This window comes from Pelophylax lessonae (assembly GCF_965119305.1).
Source record: "Pelophylax lessonae genome assembly, chromosome: 12".
NCBI lineage: Eukaryota > Metazoa > Chordata > Amphibia > Anura > Ranidae > Pelophylax > Pelophylax lessonae.
In genome coordinates this window covers 169,922,407-169,943,389 of record NC_138779.1, presented here as the reverse complement: position 1 = coordinate 169,943,389, position 20,983 = coordinate 169,922,407, and the positions used below count along the sequence as shown (strand labels likewise).

Sequence of the window (20,983 nt, the reverse complement as noted above, 5' to 3'; positions counted from 1 at the left end):
CCGCAGCCTAAGAGAGGGGATCAGGTGGGGAAATGTGTTCCAAAGACTCCATGAGTCACCAGGGGGGCCCCACAAACAAGTGTAAAACACTGATAAGGGACAACCCCCACCAAGCTGGCAGCACCACCCGGTGACCAGGCACAAAGCACCAGCGATCCCCAGCAGAGAGGGAGAGGACCTCACTAAACTCATCACCCACAGAGACAAGCACCTGCAGCCACCAGGTCAGTCTGCACTACATGTGCGTGATCAGGAAGTAAAAAGGTCCAGGAGTCAGCACCAGGGGATGAGGAGGGGCGCCCTCCGCCGAAATCGCCACCCACAGGGCTTCCCTGTCATGGCCACCACTATTTTCAATAGCAAAATGCCCGCTGGACTACACAAACATGACCGCCATGTATAGAAACACACAGGCTACAACAAAATGGTGGCCCCATAAGGCATTGGGAGACCAAGCCTCAGGACAGATCCAGGCAGTCCGGGGGCCCTGGAAGGAGCCCCCACCGGGTACTACCCCTTTCTCCCGCACAATCGATCGTCCGGTTGCCTGCGTGCCCCCCCCCAGCCCCTATCGCCCGCCAGCGCCCTGCCTCTACCCTAGGAAAGTGGCCAGACAACCCAAACAGCCCCAGCGAATGTGGAATGGGGGGAGGAGGAGGGACTTGGCAAGGGGGGTGCCTGCGGGAAGGAGGGGAACTCAGGGGTCCGACTGTCCCAAGGAGGGGCCCACATCTACCCCAAAACACTACAGGGGGGAGGGGGGACAGCTACTCACCATACCAAGAACCAGGCGGGCACCGCTCCAGACAGAACCCCTCTCCATCTAAATGGGGGGCTGACGGCCAGGAGGAACGCTGTGACTAAAGCCGAGACCTGATTGTATGCGACCTTGCAGGCCAGCCCCCATCCAGTGTGGCTATGTTGCGGCCGATCTAGCGCGCAGCTGAGGTCTGCACGCAGCCGCTGGCCAGACTGGGGTGACCACTGGATCTAGGTTATCCAGCCCGTCGCGCAGTCTGGCCGTTGATTGTATATCTCACAGGAAAAATCCAAGAAAAAAACATTTTTATCTAAAAAGAAAAAAATTACAAGGACCAAAGATCCCAGCAAGGAACTAGGTTCTTACTCATGACTAGGCAGAAAAAAAATGAGTGGCTATAGCAGAGAGAGGGAGTATACCACCTGGGAATGCCCATGGGCATAGCCAGAATTTTTTTCTGCCTAGTGTCCTACTCCTGAGGGGGCAGTATAACCCAATGGTTAAGAATACGAGGAGCTGTGTCCATCAATGAAAGAAAGAGAAAGCGTGAATTGACCTGGCTGGCATGACAGGCCAAATATGGATGTAAGCGCAATATTGAATGGTGGTGTGGGGGGTCCCTGAATATCTTTTTCATAAAAGTTTTTTTCACTTGAAGAGTTGCACCTTGTTTTTGTCTATATTTTTTTTATTTCACAATTTCGTATATTTTGGTTTGGATGTGATCAGTGTATTACTATACACCTATTGGGACACTAAGGAAGCTTTCGATCATGTATGTTTTACTTTTATTCTTTTTGAATAGTATACCTATTTGGACACAAAGGAAGTTTTTTAATGTGAATGGTTTACTTTTATGTTTATTGTAAGAGGTTATAATCACTATGCACATTTAACCACATAACGACAGCTCACATTGCTGCTACTGCGGCGATGTGGCTCGTTATCGTCCAGCGACGTAGACCTATGTCGCTGGACTCCTCCCCTTGTGGGCGGCTCGCGCGCGCCGCCGGAGGCTCGCTCCCGCTGTGTTCAGTCACAGCGGGAGTCGGGCCAGGGGAGGTGCAGCGGCGATCACCGCTGCTCTTCCCCGGTCGTCGGGGAATCGAGTGTGGAAATCCGCCCGCTTGTGTAAACAGAGCAGGTGGATCTCCTAAGTGACAGGCAGGGTCAGATTGCAGGATTCAGCATAGCTGAACATGCGATCTGTCCCTGTGTCACTCAGTCACCTCCCCCCACACATGTCAGTAAGCACCAGGCATACATTAACCCCTCCCTCTCCAATAAAATTAACCCCTTCCCTGCCAGTGTCATTTTTAAAGTAACAGTGCATATTTATAGCACTTATTACTGTAGTAATGTCACTGGTACCCCCAAAAGTGTAAAAAATGTCAGTCAGGGGTCCGATCTGTCCGCCGCAATGTCGCAGTCCCGCAAAAAAAATCGCAGATCACCGCCATTACTCGTTAAAAAAAAAAACGCCAAAAATGGCAGAAATCTTTCCCTTAGTTAGTAAACGCAATAACTTTTGCGCAAACCAATCAAAATACGCTTATTGCAATTTTTTTTTACCAAAAATATGTAGCAGAAAACAAATTGGCCAAAAATGATAAAAAAATTTAGATTTTTACATTTTTTGGGGGGGGAATTTCATATAAAAAAATGTGAAAAATATTGTTATTTTTTCAAAATTTTCGCTCTTTTTTTGTTTATAGCGCAAAAAGTAAAAATCACACAGGTGATCAAATACCACCAAAAGAAAGCTCTGTTTGTGGGAAAAAAAAAACGTAAATTTCGTTTGGGTATGGCGTTGCATGACCGCGCAATTGTCAGTTAAATTCGCACAGTGCCGAATCGCAAAAAGTGGCCTGGACGTAAGACAGCAAAATCCTCCGGTGGTAAAGTGGTTAAAGGAATAGGGCACAGCAACATTTTTTTGCTTGCACATAATTAGATGATGGAAGTCAGCAGAACTGCTCATTTACTAAGCTTTGAAGCAACCGCTTTTGCAGAGTGCAACTGCACTTTGCAAAACGCACAGTTTATATGCCTTTAGTAAATCAACCCACCCATGCACTCTAAGCTTTTACCAAAATTTAGGAGCAGTAGAGATTAGGAGTAGTTAAACATCCCTCTCCTGAATGCAGAAGAATTGTGTTCAAGAGAGGACTGTTTTGGCAAATAAACTCAAACACAGCAAAACCGCGTGTAAACGCGCCTAAGCGCTAGCCGCCTTTGGTGCTTGGGAGCTTATTCATTTCTATGGCCAGTACTCTGGCCATTGAAATGGATAAACGTCCAAGTGCTAAACATGGCTAAAGGTGGTACTGCGCTTACACACCTTTTTGCTACATTTAGCGTTTTTCTGCTGCCAGGAGAGTTAACGTCCAGGAGAATTCCAGTGTACATGTAGCCTAACTGAGGCAACTGTTCTCTTCTGGTTAAACCGCATCAAAACTCTGCAAAGTATAAAGTGAATCTTGAAAGATTTAAAATTAACCACTGACTGGGAAAAACCTTTTGCCTTTTGTAAATACAGTATATGGCAATATGGTTTAGGCTTTAATTCAAAACTATTTAAATGAATAACATTTTTGGTATCCATTCCTATCTCTTCATGCCCCACTCCTGTGTTTTCTGCTGGGTACCTTGAGTTTTTACTTCTGGCTGTACTTTTGCTCCCTTTTCTTGTTTCTTTTCTATTTCTTTACCTTCTTCTATAAAGTCAGGTTTCCTTTACTTCTTCCACTCTAAATCATTTGTTTCTATTTTCAGTAAGTCATTTGTCTGGTCCATATAGTTTTTTTTTTGTCCAAACAAGGGGTTCTTAACCTGGGGTCCATTGACCTTGAAGTGGTCCATAGATTGGTTTCAGGGGGTCCGTGAAGGTCAGATCAAAAATAAAAATTACATTCACTTTACAGCCCTCCCCCTTGTCCAAATCAATGATTAGCCATTTAATGAAAGTAAAGAAAATGTACCCTGCCCCTGCTTATACTGCTGACCACTAAGCATCTCTTGACTCATTATTTACCTATGTTTACTATTTAAATCTGTATTATTGTACTCTGTCATCTTGTGCCACTTCACTTCACTTGTGCTAATTCTCATTTTCTGTTGAGTGGGGATACTACTGAACCAGGGTTCTGGTGGGCCCCTTTAAAACAAATAGAAAATCAACACACACACAGGGCATATGTCAGGCTTCATTAAAGCTTCAAAAAAGCTCTACAGAAGCAACACTGAAGCATCAAAGACAGATAAAATAAAAGCATGTTGAAGCGGTGGGCGTTTTAATGCATGTTAAAGTCGAAGCAAGTTTAAAGCGGAGTTCCGGGCACAGAAACATTTTTTCAATGAACATACCCCCGGGACAGTCAGGGCTAGTACATTCCACAATGGCTAGCCTCTGATCTGACCCGGTTCGCACTTACCTGCAAGAAGAAATACTTACTTATAAAATTTCTTCCACAGCGTTGCCATCTCTGTTGTGGGCAGCTGAAGCCGGCGCGATCCTCTTCTGCGTCCTCTTCCGCGTCTTCTTCTCCCAGAATGCGCCTTCACCGGCCCCACTCCTCACTTACGGTGCAGCGCCGCATTCCTACACAGCTTTTGGGCATGCCCAGAAGCTGTTTAGCAGGGAATGCGCTGTTGCACCGGAAGTGACGAGCGGGGCCGGTGCCGTCGCATTGATTCCTGGGAGCAATGACGTTCAGCTCCCAGGAATCATTGCAAACCGGAAGAGAGGGCGCGGGCCGCGGCCACAGAGGGAGGAAGTGAAAATAGGTGAGTATTTCTTTCTACAATTACGAGGTAAGTAAAAAAAAATAAAAATAATCCTAACTATCCAATTCCTTTTCAGGTGAAGCAAAGCAAGTGGATGGGCACAAAAAAAAAAGGTCGATTTTGTGCCCGGAAATCCGCTTTAAATGATCCCTAATAGAAATATGCAGAAGGCCGGAAGGGGCAGACTCATAGTCTGCACTATAAAGAAGTGTCAAAGCAGCCAACATTTGGCCCTAATCACAGGCTTTACTAATCTGCTACAAACACCCATAGGTGCCTGCACTTTATACCTCTAATACTTTTTTGTTTTAAAGTTAGTCCCTATAATATATACTTATGTGAAAGTACTGTAAAGAAATACTTTAAAATAGTTTGCATACAGTACCTTGGTTGGATCATCCTTTATAGCTGCCCAGCGCCCTTTTTTGGGCCGCCTTATTACCGCTGTGCTGCTGTAGTGGTCCATGTGGCTGCCTATGGGCAAAGTTGGGGCCTGTGAATAACGTAGTTCTAGTGCACTGCCAGGGAGAGACCTGAAAATGAAGATCCCAAAAACATAGTTAGCAATATAAGCAAATGCGATATTAAGCTTTGTATACATACATTTCTCCTCATTCTTTATTAACAGACATCTATGATACATGCAGAACATGATGCACATGCTTCCATTATTCTGTAACCCTCTATGCTAATACAACAGCTAAAATGACAAACAAGAGCTACACCATTTTGGGTCTCTGATTATGACCATTATTCCTGCAGGCCGTTGCTGTTGTAATGTCAATTTGTGAATACAAATTTCTATGGGACCTACTGGAAAGAAGGTGGTGTATTTAGCTTTATCAAAATATAACACACTTGACCCGAAAAAGCATAAAGCTGCAGGAACAAAATGGCAGATAGTGAAAGACAACAGGATGCAGAGTTTACTGAGGTTAACAAACTATATCATAATCAACAACCTGTGCTATTTAATGAGACAAAAATGCAGTTTTCATTCTGGACACATACAGTTCATGTGAGGTTCACACTCTGTCAGAGACAAGACCTTAGGACTGATTTCTAAAAACTGGGCCAATGAAGGTTAAAAAGAAAAAGAAAAAAAAAAAGTGACTGCAATTTTCTAGCTTGAGAGATGAAATCAGACTGATTACTATGGGCAACAGCTCTATTTCTGCTCCAGTTTCTATTAATCAGCCCTACAGTGTGTGGTGAAGTGCATTACATAGAAATGACAGACACCATGACAAACAAGCCACAGACTGAAAAATTTGTGCTCTGGTCTCAATACACAAGATACTTGTTTGTGCTGTCTACATGACTGTAGTAAAAATCATCTGCTAAGTCAAACATGGAAAATACTCTGTACACACTTACAAAGTGAATAGTTGAAGTAGAAACTTGTTGAGAGCAGGAGTACAAGGGAAAAGAAAGGGTGCAGCAATGAATAGATGGGAATTCAACACATGGTAAAAATATTAATTATTTGAGTATGATAAACTCTGCTGACATAAGAAACAATTGTAGAATTGTTGAAATCTCCTGTGTATTTAGCACACCTTTCTCACAGCTAAGGTTCAGTGCCAAGTTCCGCTAAAACTTGGTACTGTGACTTCTGCATTTAAAGGAATTATTTACTTACCATGAAATCCTTTTCTCTAGTAGCTCATTAGGCAAAACAGTCTAATATCCGTATATAGTTCCTTCTGCCAGGAAATTGGACCCTAGGCAAAAACAAAGGCACAGCCCCATCTATTGGCTACACCCCTGCAGGCACTGAACAAGCTCAGGAGTAGCAAGCAGTGAAACCAAAAGCAATAAAGAAAGGAAGAACGTCTCCAAGAAAAGAGCAATTTTCACATACCTGTAAATTTCATATCTTGGCGTACAATACAGGATGCAGGCATCTTTTTCATACACCAGGGGTTAAAGGGCTCGCACAATTAGGTGATTGGACACTGGCAAGCTTTTGAGGACAAGTTCCCCTGGGGCACCTCCCCTATAACCCTACCACACTGCATGAGTTCTCAGGTTTTTAGCCTTTTGACCTGTACTGTACTGTACTGCAAGATATGGAATTTACAGGTAATATAACATTTCTCATATCGTAATCATACAGTACAGGACACAGACATCCTATTCATACATCATAGAAAACAGAAGAAAAAACAGAGCGCCTCTAAATGTAGCAGTTTTATTGATAGGCTAATAAAACGTAAGTGATTGAACTCACTAGATAAAAGTAAGGTGGGAGCTTGTAGTGTCCGGTGGTGGGTCAGAAGATGGAAGAGGGTCCCAGGCGTCCTGGAGGGTGGAGGGGTCCATACCGGTCGAATAGACGGGTGGATGCTGTGTGAGAGATCCTCTGTCTACCTTCTTCCGGGTGCCGAAGAACGGCTGAGATGCCAGGAACCACGCTGGAATGCAGCGCACACTGCCTGACGTCACACGGACTGGGGTGAATTACACGACGCGTTTCAGAGCTCGCGCACGGCTCTGCATGAACCTGCGCGCTCTTTTTTCAAGTGTAAGGCCTTACACTTGGGCACCCGGAAGACGGTAGACAGAAGATCTCTCACACAGCATCCACCCGTCTATTCGACCGGTACGGACCCCTCCACCCTCCAGGGCGCCTGGGACCCTATTCCATCTTCTGACCCACCACCGGACACTACAAGCTCCCACCTTACTTTTATCTAGTGAGTTCAATCACTTATGTTTTATTAGCCTATCAATAAAACTGCTACATTTAGAGGCGCTCTGTTTTTTCTTCTGTTTTCTTACATGCCTACACAGCGGTGACTTCACTGTGCTACAGAGCCAGCCCTTTGAAGCAGTTTATCATCACTCCTGAGACAAGGACTTTTTATTGTGGACTGTATTGTTTTATGGACTTTCTCACACTTGTCCCAGCCCACATATCGTCCTCCCCTTAGTTTAAAACCTGATTGTCATTAGAATATCTGTAGTCCGCCGGTGCTCTATCCAGCCCCCACCAGAGGTGCTCTATCCAGCCCACACCAGAGCGCTAGCTCTTTTTCCCCTATTCATACATCATGGGATGTCCCAAAACAATGAATACAAGGGTGGCAACAACCAGGGAAAAGAACTGTGCCAACAGGCCCAACAACAACAGAGATGAAAACTCCTCAGGCTCAGAGTCCCGCCGCAAGAACCTTGCAGACAAAGTTGTGCCAGGAGAAGGTAGAGCATGTACCTGTTAAATTAAAAAAGTATGAATCAAAGACTAAGTGATGGTCAACCAATATTGGGCGCCAGAGGCTTGATGCCTAAAAGTCCAGGATTCCCCAACAAATGTGTTGGAGTGTGCGCATAACAGCGTGGGAAGAGGTGTTTGGTTTTGAGTGTCATCTCTCACATTTAAGTACCTTATCCACCTAGCAATGGAGGGTTTACAGTGTAGTGCCCTGTGTGAGGGTTTGAGGGAAGATCGAACAAGGATTGTTTGTCTAAAACAGGAAGTAGATGTGCCAGGTAATCTCTAATGGCAGACCATGTAGAGAGACTTCCTTTAGATATTAGGAGCAGGGCGTAAGAATGACAGGCAATGCTGGAGATGGGATTCTAAAACCACATTAGAAGTAAGGATGCTTTGGGCCTATCAAGACCTAGTGCTTGTGAAGTATGAGAAAGGGCCCTCTTGCAGGAAAGATCTGCTGACATATACCAGAAAAGGTTACTATACTGGTAAGATATTCTCAAGGAATATACAGTATCTCACAAAAGTGAGAAAACCACTGACATTTTTGTAAATATTTTATTATATCTTTTCCTGTGACAACACTGAAGAAATTACACTTTGCTACAATGTAAAGTAGTGAATGTACAGCTTGTATAACAGTGTAAATTTGCTGTCCCCTCAAAATAACTCAACACTCAGCCATTAATGTCTAAACCACTGGCAACAAAAGTGAGTACACCCCTTGGTGAAAATGTCCAAATTGGGCCCAATTAGCCATTTTCCCTCCCTGGTGTCATTTGACTTGTTGATGTTGCAAGGTCTCAGACGTGAATGGGGAGCAGGTGTGTTAAATTTTGTGTTATCGCTCTCACTCTCTCATACTGATCACTGGAAGTTTAACATGGCACCTCATGGCAAAGAACTCTTTGAGGATCTGAAAAAAAGACTTGTTTCATCAGTTTCATCGTTTCATCAGTACACTATGCGTCCGCTAAAAATCGATTAACAAAGACCGCGCATGAAATAGCATGGAAAAAGCCTGGCTGCCATTGTTTTTGTTTTGCACCATCTGATACGTAGCTAAGCAACCAGGAAGCTTTTCCCGAATCGTACGACAAAAATCATACGGTTTGTACGCATTGTTGAATTCGATGTTAGTATCATGCAACAAAATGCGAACGATAAGTCGTCCGATTATCTGAACGTGTGTACGGGGCTTAACAGGCTGGGTTTGCAAGAAAACTGAAGTACATCACAGGTGATATAATTTGCTGCTCAGTGATTGCAGTATTCTAGTCTGCATCTACCCAAGGTAATACTTAAAATCTGGCCTGTTAGTGTGCCTTGAGGACCGGAGTTGAGAAACTCTGATCTAGAGGAGGGCAGTGAGTGTTACTAGATGGACTGTCAGCTCCAGATGCAGTTTGCTGTGTATCCAGTGTGCTGTAAGAAGCTACTACATTTGGGTCAGTTGTTTCTGGACTTGGAGGCAAGTAAAATCTAAGTATCGGTAGGACTGCACGTCCGAAGTACTGCAAAGACACAGAACAAGTGCACTGCTAGAGACTGTCCCCTTCACACAACGGACCCCTCACATCAGCAGTTATTTATGATCGAGACCTCTGCATTTCAGAATATAAGTCCCTGACTTCGGATGGATGTTGAACCCCCAAGTTTACCTATATAACAGATGATATTGTCATCCAGTTATTTCAGATTACAGGACCTTCAAAAGGGGGTAAGCAAGCTCGCATCCATCTATGAATATTGATGTGACCTTTTAAGAAATTGTTTAAAGAAAATAGTCTTCAGTACTTACCTAGGGACACATTGCCATTTTTTTCCAACTATACAGTATTGACTTTCTCAGATCTTAGAGTGGATCATACCCATCATTCTGGGCATCACCTTTGGGATTACTTATGTGTGTTCCATGCAGTTAGTTCACCATTTATAGACTTTTCATTCAATTTCAAGATATACCGGGTCCCGACCTATTCTGTTGATGGCATGTGTTTTTATTGGTAGGAGGGGGGTTGCTCACTTTGGTTCATATGGCATATAGATTTGTTTAAAATCTTTTTTATACTTTTTCAATAAATACTATATACATCCACTACCAGCAAGTCCTTGTCTCTGCCGATTAACCACTTGGTTGCCAGGGTTTAGTCCTTATTCCTTGGTTAACTATTTTTTCTACATAAAGATGGCCTAGGCTATAAGAAGATTGCCAAGACCCTGAAACTGAGCTGCAGCATGGTGGTCAAGAACAAGAACATACAGCGGTATGACAGGACAGGTTCCACTCAGAACAGGCCTCGCCATGGTCGACCAAAGCAGTTGAGAGCACGAGGTTGAAGGGGTGAGGGAGTCAGCCTGTCAGTGTTCAGACCATATGCCGCACACTGCATTAAATTGGTCTGCACGGCTGTCGTCCCAGAAGGAAGCCTCTACCAGAGATGATGCACAAAAAAGTTTGCCGAACACAAGCAGACTAAGGACATGGATTACTGGAACCATGTCCTGTGGTCTGATGAGACCAAGATAAACTATTTTGGTTCAGATGGTGTCAAGCGTGTGTGGCGGCAAACAGGTGAGGAGTACAAAGACAAGTGTGTCTTGCCTACAGTCAAGCATGGTGGTGGGAGTGTCATGGTCTGGGGCTGCATGAGTGCTGCCGGCACTGGAGAGCTACAGTTCATTGAGGAAACCATGAATGCCAACATGCACTGTGACATACTGAAGCAGAGCATGATCCCCTGGGCCGCAGGGCAGTATTCAAACATGATAACAACCCCAAACGCACCTCCAAGACGACCACTGCCTTGCTAAAGAAGCTGAGGGTAAAGGTGATGGACTGGCCAAGCATGTCTCCAGACCTAAACCCTATTGAGCATCTGTGAGGCATCCTAAAACAGAAGGTGGAGGAGCGCAAGGTCTCCAACATCCACCAGCTCCGTGATGTCGTCATGGAGAAGTGGAAGAGGGCTCCAGTGGAAACCTGTGAAGCTTTGGTGAACTCTATGCCCAAGAGGGTTAAGGCAGTGCTGGAAAATAAAGGTGGCCACACAAAATTTTGACACTTTGGGCCCAATTTGGACATTTTGACTTAGAGGTGTACTCACATTTGTTGCCAGTGGTTTAGACATTAATAGCTGTGAGTTTTTTTGAGGGGACAGCAAATTAACACTGTTATACAAGCTGTACACTCACTTCTTTACTCTACAAGTAGTGTACAAAAATGTAAGGGGTGTACTCATTTTTGTGAGATACTGTACCTGATGGTTAAAGGGTGGTTTCTGTCAAGCAAAAGAACTAGGTTACAGTCCCAGGAGAGTGCTTGATGCTACAAGGAAGGGGGAGGCATGGATACAAGAAAAGTCTTGGATAAAGGTTTTCTGTGAGAGAAGGTGAAGCTTGAGGCTTTTTGAAGGGCGATAGGGTCAAAACTCGTCCTATTCGGGTGATGGGTTTGATGAGAGCTAGATTTTGGTCAGACTTTTTTGTAGGAGGGATAGACATGGGGCAGAGAGCAAACATTTGGACTGAACAGAGTGATTTGACCGCAGGCAAAATAAGATTTCCAGGAACAATAAAAATCTTTATGGATGTGGCCTTTCTTGCACCCAGCAAGGTAGCAATGATAAACGAAAGGACCCCTCTATTCTTTAGGACCTGGGTTTCAATAGTCATGCTGATAATGCTAGAGACTATGAAACAGGGTGGAATAAATGGCCTTCAAAAAGAGCTCTGGCACATTGGAAGAGGCTGAGGGTCTTCTGTAAGAAGGGAGAGGATGTCTATGTACCAGAGTCTTCTGGCTCAGTTGGTATCAGAAGAATCCTTGTCTCCCTCTCCCTTTTATATAGTGGGTAAGTAAGATAGAATGCTTAGTGGAGGCATATGCAATCTGAAATTGGATTTGTGGACACGGAAACAAGGAAAGGTAGGTAGTATTTTTTTTCTGGAGACAAGGATGCCCAATGCCAGAGTCTTCAATGTTTGGTACATGAGATTCTACACAGCTGGATGAAAAAAGTATTTCCCTTGGTCCAGATGATGGTGGCTGACATAGTGGAATTGTCTACACCTGGAATGTGGATTGAAAAAATCATTGGTTTCTGTCCATGAGAGAAAACAGGTTTGCTCCACTCAAGGCAGCAAAGCTCCTCTTTATGATTGGTATATGCCACTGTAGTGGCACTGTCAGACTGCACCCTAATTGGGTGCCTCTTTAAAAGGGGTGAGTTTAGTGCTGTAGAGGTATCCTGACAGCTCTGAGCACTAAGGTGCTGTTGGGGAGTTTGGCCTCCTCCCTTGACCCTGTTCCCTGGACTGTCAATGATTGGAAGACTGCTCCCTAGGCTGACTGACCTTTTGTCTATTGTAATAATCTTCCACTTGTAAGAGAAGAAGGGTTTTCCCACTGTCAGAGGTGAAGTGAAGCGGTGTTTCTGACGAAAAAAAAAAAAAGGAGGTGAAGTAGTGATCCACCTGGAAAAAAGAATTTGTGTGGGGGGATAGGGGCATGGTTGAATCCAGGAAAAAGTCAGCTTTTTTAATGTTGATAGAAGGTTTAGTTAGATACTGTAGTTCTTAGTGAGATTGGGCAAGGGGGACTGTCTTTAAAGAGGCAACCCTTTGTGGGGCAGGTCAAACTCCAGTACTCCATGGAAAAAGCCTATGCATACTCGGTTTCCAGGGGAGCTAGGTTTCACAAAGACTGACTCCTATGGACCCACAGTCAATACTATACCCCTACCACTTAAGGGTTAAGTTCACACAAATTAGTGTAATTTCCTTACTCAACGATAGCCGCATGATATGTCCTGTTGTTTGTTTTGCTGTATCAGACATTTCTGGATGTTCTATACTGTTGTTCTGTTGTACAACCTTTTGAGTCTTTTGAAAGTGTTATCACACAACCTGTTCGTAATTTGCATATGTTTATGTCGTGTGATTTGAATCATATTACGACATTGTTCCTGTAAACTTTGTGTTTTTATGCTTTAAAATTAATAAAAACTATTGAAAGTAAAGAGGCAACCCTTTAAACCAAAGTTAGTATAGTGAGTTTCACTGCATGATTTTTGTTGAATCTTAGTAGTCGAGTAAAAGCCTTCGAAAAGTAACTTTCTTTCTTTTTTTTAGATAAATCTAGAATTTAATCCAAATACTTTGGGCCAATGGAAGGCCATAGAACAGATCTTTGAAGCTGACCACTGAGCTAAAGGTCTAAAGCAAGTGCATAGTATTTTGGATATTTCCTGCAAGATGTAAAGGGTATGCTTCTTTCAGGAGAAAGTTGTGTAGTCTGTTCTCTGAGCTCTGGCAGAAGGCAGAAAGAGTGCTAGGAGCTTTGTGAACAAGTGAAGGACTTTGCTGAGTGAGTTGACGTCCAATATACCGGATACCTCAGTTGAGCATTTGAAACTATGGACATGATTTGTAAAATATCTTGAACCCATGCTGTTGCAGTACTGGCAGAATGACTACCTGGGACAATAGGTAGTGTAGGGCTTTTGCAAATCTGATTGCCCTTGGGCAGTCTTTGATGTGATTTGAGGAAGTAGAGCTTTGAATTCTATTCGGTAAATCTTTGAAACCAATCTTGAATCCATTTGTCTGGGATGTATGAAGTCTAGTGAGATGTACAGTGCAGCAGACATCCCCCCACTTCAATGAATGAGGGCATTACTTCATTGTGAGGAGGGCTTTGGAGAGGACTTGGTGGCCTTTTTGTGCCAGATGTTGTGCCGGAATTGAGGGCTAAACTTAGGAGTTGAAGTTGAAACTTGGGAAGAGTATGAAGGTGCTCTGCGTTAAGGCCTTGTTCACACGGGGCATTTTAATCTGTGCGCCATGCAGAGCCATTGATGATCATTCACTGATATGGCACTTTTTCTCATTTTTAAATGTTTTTATCTTCTACAACTGGTATTGAGCCCTGGGTTTGAGGACATTGTAAGCATTGCCCAACATCTCACCTTTTGTCATTGGAACTAGCCACATATGTATATCTGATGAATGTCTTAACATTATTTTTTACCTTTATAGACCATACCTCTAATAAATGTACAACTGTCCCTGAAGGAGGAGCCAAAATACTATGAAACACGTTGGACTTGTGTGTGCAGTGTGCATCATAGAACTTATACAGTAATATTTAATGCTTTAGTCACAAGATATGGTGTGGTAATATGTACCTCACTTATTTCATTAGGTCATATTATTCTTGAACAATCTATGTATGTCTTTTTTTCACTAGGTACAATTAAACTTTGATAACATTTTAATTTACTATTTGGTACTTTCTTCTATGCCTTAAAAGTCCCATATAGAGGGGGAAATTTTGTCTTTCTGTATATTCTAGGGATGTGGCTAGAACAAAGCAGATAATGTAACCCTCCCCTTCCTTGCTCTTACCCCTAAAGAGCAGAGCATTTGTCTGCGTGTCAGGAACAAGCGCGACTTTGCGTGCATTCTGCGACACACAGTAAAATTAACCAAGCCTTGGACTGGGGTGCTTAAAGATTGAAAATACTTTTCAAGGGCGCCCGGAATGGAAAAAGGTTGAGAAACACTGATCTAGATATCCCACAAATGGAATACCCTAAAAGCGAAACAAGGCCAACACTGGAGCCAGGATCTTGGTAAGCACCCAAAGTGCACTAAACAGACCAAAAGTAAGGGCCACAAACTTGTAGTGCAGAGACACTACAGAAAAATGCAGGAAGCCCTGGCAAGCTGTAAAGATGGGCATCTTTTATGCCCACCTTAGCTAGGATGTCCCCCCGGTGAAAGAAAGATTAATGCCTCTTTTGGGTTTTGAGACAATGAACAAGTTGAAGTAAATCCCCTGAAACCTCTTGCAGCAGAGCCTTGAGTAATGACCCCTTGGCCCAGAAAGCCAGAGAGTGTCCAATGGAGATCGACAAGTTGCTAAGGGAAGGTTTGAGGTTAGAAACTGAGGAAATGACAGGGAATGAAACTAGAATTTGCCATGAGACACACTCAGGGAAGTGCACTTTTATTCCAAAGTGGGCTTGCCAATGGATTTGGCAGTGCCAGAAGTGCTTTATTTACAAAAAAAGTGTCAATGGCAGCAGCGGGTAAACATGGTTTGGCATAGCAAAATTGAATCCAAAATTGAATGTAAGGCAGGGCCCACATTAGATAATATAATGCTGAACGAACCTCAAGCTGCTTAATGGTTGGATCCCTAAATGCAGGATTGTCCCCCTGCTAAGGCAAGAAATGGCCAGATCCACAGTGAGAGCAGACCACTTTTGAACAAAATTTTCATTAAACAGGTACAGAGTTAGAAAGCACTGAGAGGGAGCAAATAGATTATTTGGGTAATTCCAGCCTCTATATAGAAGCAACTGAAAAGGCAGGTACAAAGGGAAATTATTATAAACCTTAGCAATCCTAAAAAACTCAAGATCAGGTTGCTCCAAATGCTGGGCTATAAGGAGAACCACACAAAGTAGCTGCAAGTTGGTGGGAAAATCACCAGCAGCAATGTACAGAAGGGTCTTCACTGATAAAAAAAAAAAAAAAAAAATGGTTCCTAGAAAATTAGCTTTAGAAAACTTAGCCTTTAAAACAGCAGATATATATATATATATATATCAATCTTCCTAGGACACTAGCATAAAAAAATATATGTTGGAAGTAGGAGGGGCTATACCCTGGGCTGATTTTTTTTTTTTTTTTTGCTTTTTGCTTACGAGTGTCCAGTCCCCCTGTAGGCAGCAATATAGTTTAAGCTGTTCTATGTTCTCAATTGGAGTATAAAAAATTGGGACATGTAGATTTGCATCCTAGATATCCGCAAAGATCAGAAATTCCCTTCAGAAAAAGGAAACTAAGACCAAACCATTTCATGCAAAAGTGGACAAAACTGTTCAGGGCTTTCAAGCCTAAGTCCTGTTTAATCCCCTTTCAGCTTAAAAATAGATATTTGAGTAAAAAAAAAAAAAATGATATCCCCCTGGACTTTTAACCTAAAGAGCCAAGTGAAATTCTTCAATGTTACAGGAAAACTGTCAGTTTCAAAGTCAGCAACTGACGAGGAGGCAATTTTGCAACCCTTAGGCCCCTTTCACACAGGCGGACCGTTCAGATCCGCCTGTCCGTTTTTTTGGCGGATCTGAACGGTCCCCCCATGCATCTCTGTGGGGGATCGGATGTCAGCGGAGACTTGTCCGCTGACATCCGATCCGTCAAATCTGGACGGATGGAAACCCTATTTTCCATCCGTCCAGCGGACCGGATCAGATGGGATCGGATGAGAACGGACCGACAGTCTGTTCCCATCCAATTTCCCCCATAGAGATGCATGGGGAACTGACAGCTGTGTCTTCGCACACAGCGCGGAGACACAGCTTTCATCCTCCTGCTCAGCGGGGGATCGGCGGCTCGATCCCCCGCAGAGAAAAACGGAATCGGTCTGACGGACGGATAGTGTGAAAGGAGCCTAAGAATTACCTCCTAGACCCAGGAATTGGAGATGGGATTTTTCTAAATGTCCACAAAGTCAAAACTTTGCTCACCAAACATGGTGAAAACGAGTCTGCAACTCCTTGCTTACTCTTTAAAATCTTCAGAATGTATTGGCTCTTTATAAAAGACACAGTATCAGGCAGCAAATATAAACAGGTTTCAGCCTCGTGGGCCTTGTTCACTACAAATGTCATGTACAATAAAATGTCACAATATATAATGCATAAACCCCTCCTGGCAACACATGCCATTAATTTGCCAATTAATGGATAATTAGAGTTACCCGAAGAGGTGAAACACATACAATAGAGTGTCAAAACAAAACCTGAACAAACAGAAAAAAATAAGCAAGAGTACCCAGTGGGAGAATACAGATAGTACTAAAAGGGAAGCGGCAGGAGGTACAAGAGGGAATCAACATAAGTGTAGGTCCAGGTCTCATCAAAGATTTAACCCATGAGGGAACCTGGATTTTAACTTAAATATCCACTATGCCTAAAGGCCATCTGTTCCTATCCCCACCTCTGGGCATAGGAGTCAGTCTCTCAATACCAGTAAACCTAAAGAAGGACAAATCACCAGAATGACATTCTTTACAGTGACGTGAGACATTAGAAATATGCTTTGCATTTGGATTGAAAGAATCAAAATAATGTTCCCCTATTCTTGTTTTTAAAGCACATGTAGTACATCCAATATACTGCAGGTTACAGGAAGTGCAGCAAATTTGATGCAACACATACTTGGTTCCACAATATATTGCTTAATGTCAAAGTTTTCTCTGGCGATTCCTGAGTTAAAAGATGTAGTGCATAGATTGACATCATAATATCTGCACATTTTTAGATTGCATGGGTAAAACAACCTCGATATTAGAGCCATGTTGGTTGGGAACTTCAAGATGAAAATAAGCTAGGTAACAACAAGGAGCCCCAAGCTGGTGAAAACGGCACCCTGGTTTTAAGACTTTGTGGAGACAGGAAGGGAAGATTTTTCTTTATTATATTAAAAACTTGATGTTACTCCTGTGAGAATGTGGTTACAAATGTTGCCAAATAATTGTTCTTCCTATCTGTCCCTATACACAAATGCTTATTTCTATTTTTATGTTTGTTTAGTGCATTAACTGAATCATTAGAAATAAGATCCTCTCTCCCAACTGATCTCTTAACAACTGATTTGGGGTAGCCTCTTTAGGCAAGTAGTGTAGTTATAGTCTGGCATTGCACATTAAAGGTGGAATCAGAGGAGCAATTCCTTCGAGACCCAAGTGAATTCCTGAACAAAGATCACATGAATGGTGTGGGATGGGTGACAACTGGTGGCAAAAGAGTAGTATTTCCCACGGATGGATTTCATCCTGTGCAGGTGTGTATAGCTTTTGTATCTGGATCCCCACACAAGGAGATATCCAGAAAGTCAATGCTCAGGGAATCAAAAGAGAATGAACTGAAGATTAAGTTTGTTGTTAATAATGAAACTGATGAATTCATTCAATGAAGAGCCATCCCCACCACACACCATCAGCAAACATCAATATAGTAACCATACCAGAATATATTGTGTGCAAAGGGATTAAGACACAGCTCCTCCCACCAACCCATATATAAATTTGCATTTGATGGTAAAAATCTGGCCCCCATTGACGCCCTCAGCGCTGGACATAAAAGCAATTATCAAAAAGAAAATCGTTATTTGATAACAATTATACACTCATTAGAATGAACTCTTGCAGTGCCTGTGAATAGGAGCTATATCTACTCAGATTCATTTAAGCAGCTCTTAATCCAGCGCTTTGGGGGATCGAGGAGCATAATGCCTTAACATCTAAAGTGGCCCATAGATAATTAGGCGACCATGACACAGATTGTATGTGTTAAAACTATATTGGTGACTCTAATGTATCCAAGGAATCTAAAAACCAACAGTTGCAAATAGCAAACTACCCATTCTCGCAGATGTTCTAATAGAGAACCTGTTCCAGCTACAATTAGGCAGCCCTGAACTGAGTCACCCGGCTTGTGTATCTTGGGGAGATGGTAGAAAACCAGAATGATCGTATCCTCAACATATAGGTATTCCACCGTCTTTGGGTATAATACACCTGTTTCTTTCCCCTAGTACAAAAGTTTAGACTGGGCGGATTGAAAAACGACAGTGGGTTTAGAAGACAAGGGAGAATAGATGGTGGGGTCACTTAGCTGCCGAATGGCTTCAGAAAGATATTGCTCTCTAGTAAGCACCACCACTGCTCCTCCCTTGTCAGCCTCTTTAATGATTAACTGTTTCGAATCCTTTAGGTGCTGTATGGCTATACTTTCTTGTTTGGAAATGTTAGAGGCTTGTGAAGTTAGGGATTTTTGCTTCAAATCGAAAAATTATTTTTCAACAATGGCCCAGAAGGCATTTACAAAATAATTTCTAGCCTGTATAGGATAAAAAAAATGATCACATTTAAAGAACGAGCTATATGGAGTGCCAAAGAGGCCGTTTGTGACTCTGACTCCAAATGTTCTAAACACAATTTAGCTTTTAAATCTAGAAAATTGAAAAAGTTAAAGGTATTATCAGAATCCACAAAAGAATAATTACTTATATTGATTCTCTCTTGCACCACCTGCCTCTTCCCTTTTAGTACTATCTCTTTTCTACCAATGGGCATTCTTGTTAATTATTTTTGTTTGTTCATTTTTTTGTTTTGCCACTCTATTGGATTTTAATGTCTTTTTTGACTATGTAACCAATTGTTTGTGTTTCTGATTAAATTCATGTCTGTCCATGTATGGTGTTTCACCTCTATAGGTAACTGTTATTATCCATTTATTGGCAAATTAACATTTGTTGCCAGTAGGGGTTTATACACTATATGTTGTGGCATTTTTGTACATGGCATTTGTAGTGAACAAGGCCCACAAGGCTTAAATGCGTTTACATGCTCTGAAAATTCCCTCATCTTATTGGGTAGCAACGCCCTACCTCTGCTTTATTTTGTGGGCAAATCATTATGCTGCAACGTTTTATTTCTCAGTGGACTTTATATTCTTGGCGTGTTAGGATTTGGAGGGAAATAAGAGCAGTGGGGTGTTGGCGCTTAAGGATGTAAGGATAATAGTATTACAACAGGGAATAATAAGGGGGACCAAGGAACACTGGACGCACAGGGGGGATTAATAGTCCATGTGCATATCTCAGGGGATAAAGGTCATAAAAGGACTGTTTGGGAGTCCATCTGTAGGGTCCAGAACAGTTCCAGGGGTGGATGGTTGATGCTCAGGGCAGGCTCTCCGGAATAGTGAAGGCAACACTGCATGGATATGTATAAAATAAGAAAGGAGAGCGCCTCTGAGTGCAATGGAAATTTAATACAGAAATAAAAATGTAGTAACTCACATCAAAAGTAAAATGTAAAGAGTATATCCAGAATGTCAGTGGCTCTGTGGTGATGAGGCGGTGATCCGCAGGGCCCAGGGTGTCCTAAGGGACAGACAAGCATGTCGGCTTTCTGTTTACTTCAGTTTACTGTTTACTTCCAGGCGGGCGAGAGGTGGAGACCACGAGGCGGAGGCTGGTGGCGTCTGACGTCAGGGCCAAAACAAGGGGCGGAAGGGGCTTCACTACGTGTTTTGGAGCATGCGTGAACACCCAATGGGGCATACGCACTCCTTTGTCAAGTCATTGACAAGACAAGACTTGACAAAAGAGTGTGCATGCCCTGTTGGGTGTTCCAAAACGCGTAGTGAAGCCCCTTACGCCCTTGTTTTGGTCCTGACGTCAGGCGCCACCAGTCTCCGCCTCACGGTCTCCACCTCCCACTCGCCCGGAAGTAAACAGAAAGAAGGCGCGCTTGTCTGTCCACTAGAACACCCTGGGCCCTGCGGATCACCCCCTTATCACCACGGAGCCACTAACGTTCTGGATATACGCTTTACATATTACTTCGATGTGAGTTACTACTTTTTTATTTCTGTATTAAATTTCCATTGCACTCAGAGGCGCTCTCCTTTCTTCTTTTGGAGGAAAATCAGGAACACTAAGGAGACAAGAAGGAGGAAACAATCTTGTGTCAATGATCCTCACTTTTTTGCACCTAAGGAAGGTGGATACTCTTATCATAAGTGATGATCCTGATGGGCCCATCCAGCCAAGTACTAAGATAAACTTAAAAAAATAATTGTGCGCTAACAAATAAAATTAAATAAATTAGATAATATCAATCAATCCCTTCATATGGCAAATACAAATTGAATCCAGTAAGTGAAATGAAAGAGATAAGGAGACTGCCACATCCTACCACCTATCTGGGTGTAATATATAATAAAGCTATAAAAACATATTAGAGTGCGCTGTCCCTTTGAATAAGTAATATTAAATTTAATAAATATTCCAATTCATATGTATACTTCTAAAATACTGAATTCTAAATCAATAGTGCAATAAACATATAAACTTCATATGTAGAGCATAAATAATGAATAAAGAGAAAAGTCCAAATTAAGTGCAAAAATAGTGCCCGATGTCCAATCCTCCACACTCTTCTATTCCTATGTGGAAATCTTGAGCAGACCACACCACCAAAGAAAAAAGGTGCTCTTCACTACAAAGAGATAATGAGCTCCTTACCAGATTGCTAGATTTCACACAGACATCAAAGAATCCATTGCTGCTCAGCAGCCAAATAAACCCTGATCTAGAAGATAACAATGAAATCACTCAACATAGGGAATTAA

The 20,983-nt window shown here is 42.7% G+C and overlaps 1 protein-coding gene across 4 annotated transcripts in view; it reads right to left on the bottom strand.

Moving 5' to 3' along the window:
- PPFIA3 (PTPRF interacting protein alpha 3) overlaps nt 1-20,983 on the bottom strand; it is a 417,083-nt gene that overhangs the window by 173,660 nt on the left and 222,440 nt on the right. For all 4 annotated transcript variants that reach the window (XM_082273791.1, XM_082273792.1, XM_082273794.1 and 1 more), the window contains exon 13: nt 4,932-5,079. In XM_082273791.1, the coding sequence (XP_082129917.1) occupies nt 4,932-5,079 (148 nt within the window). The remainder of the gene's footprint in view (nt 1-4,931; nt 5,080-20,983) is intronic.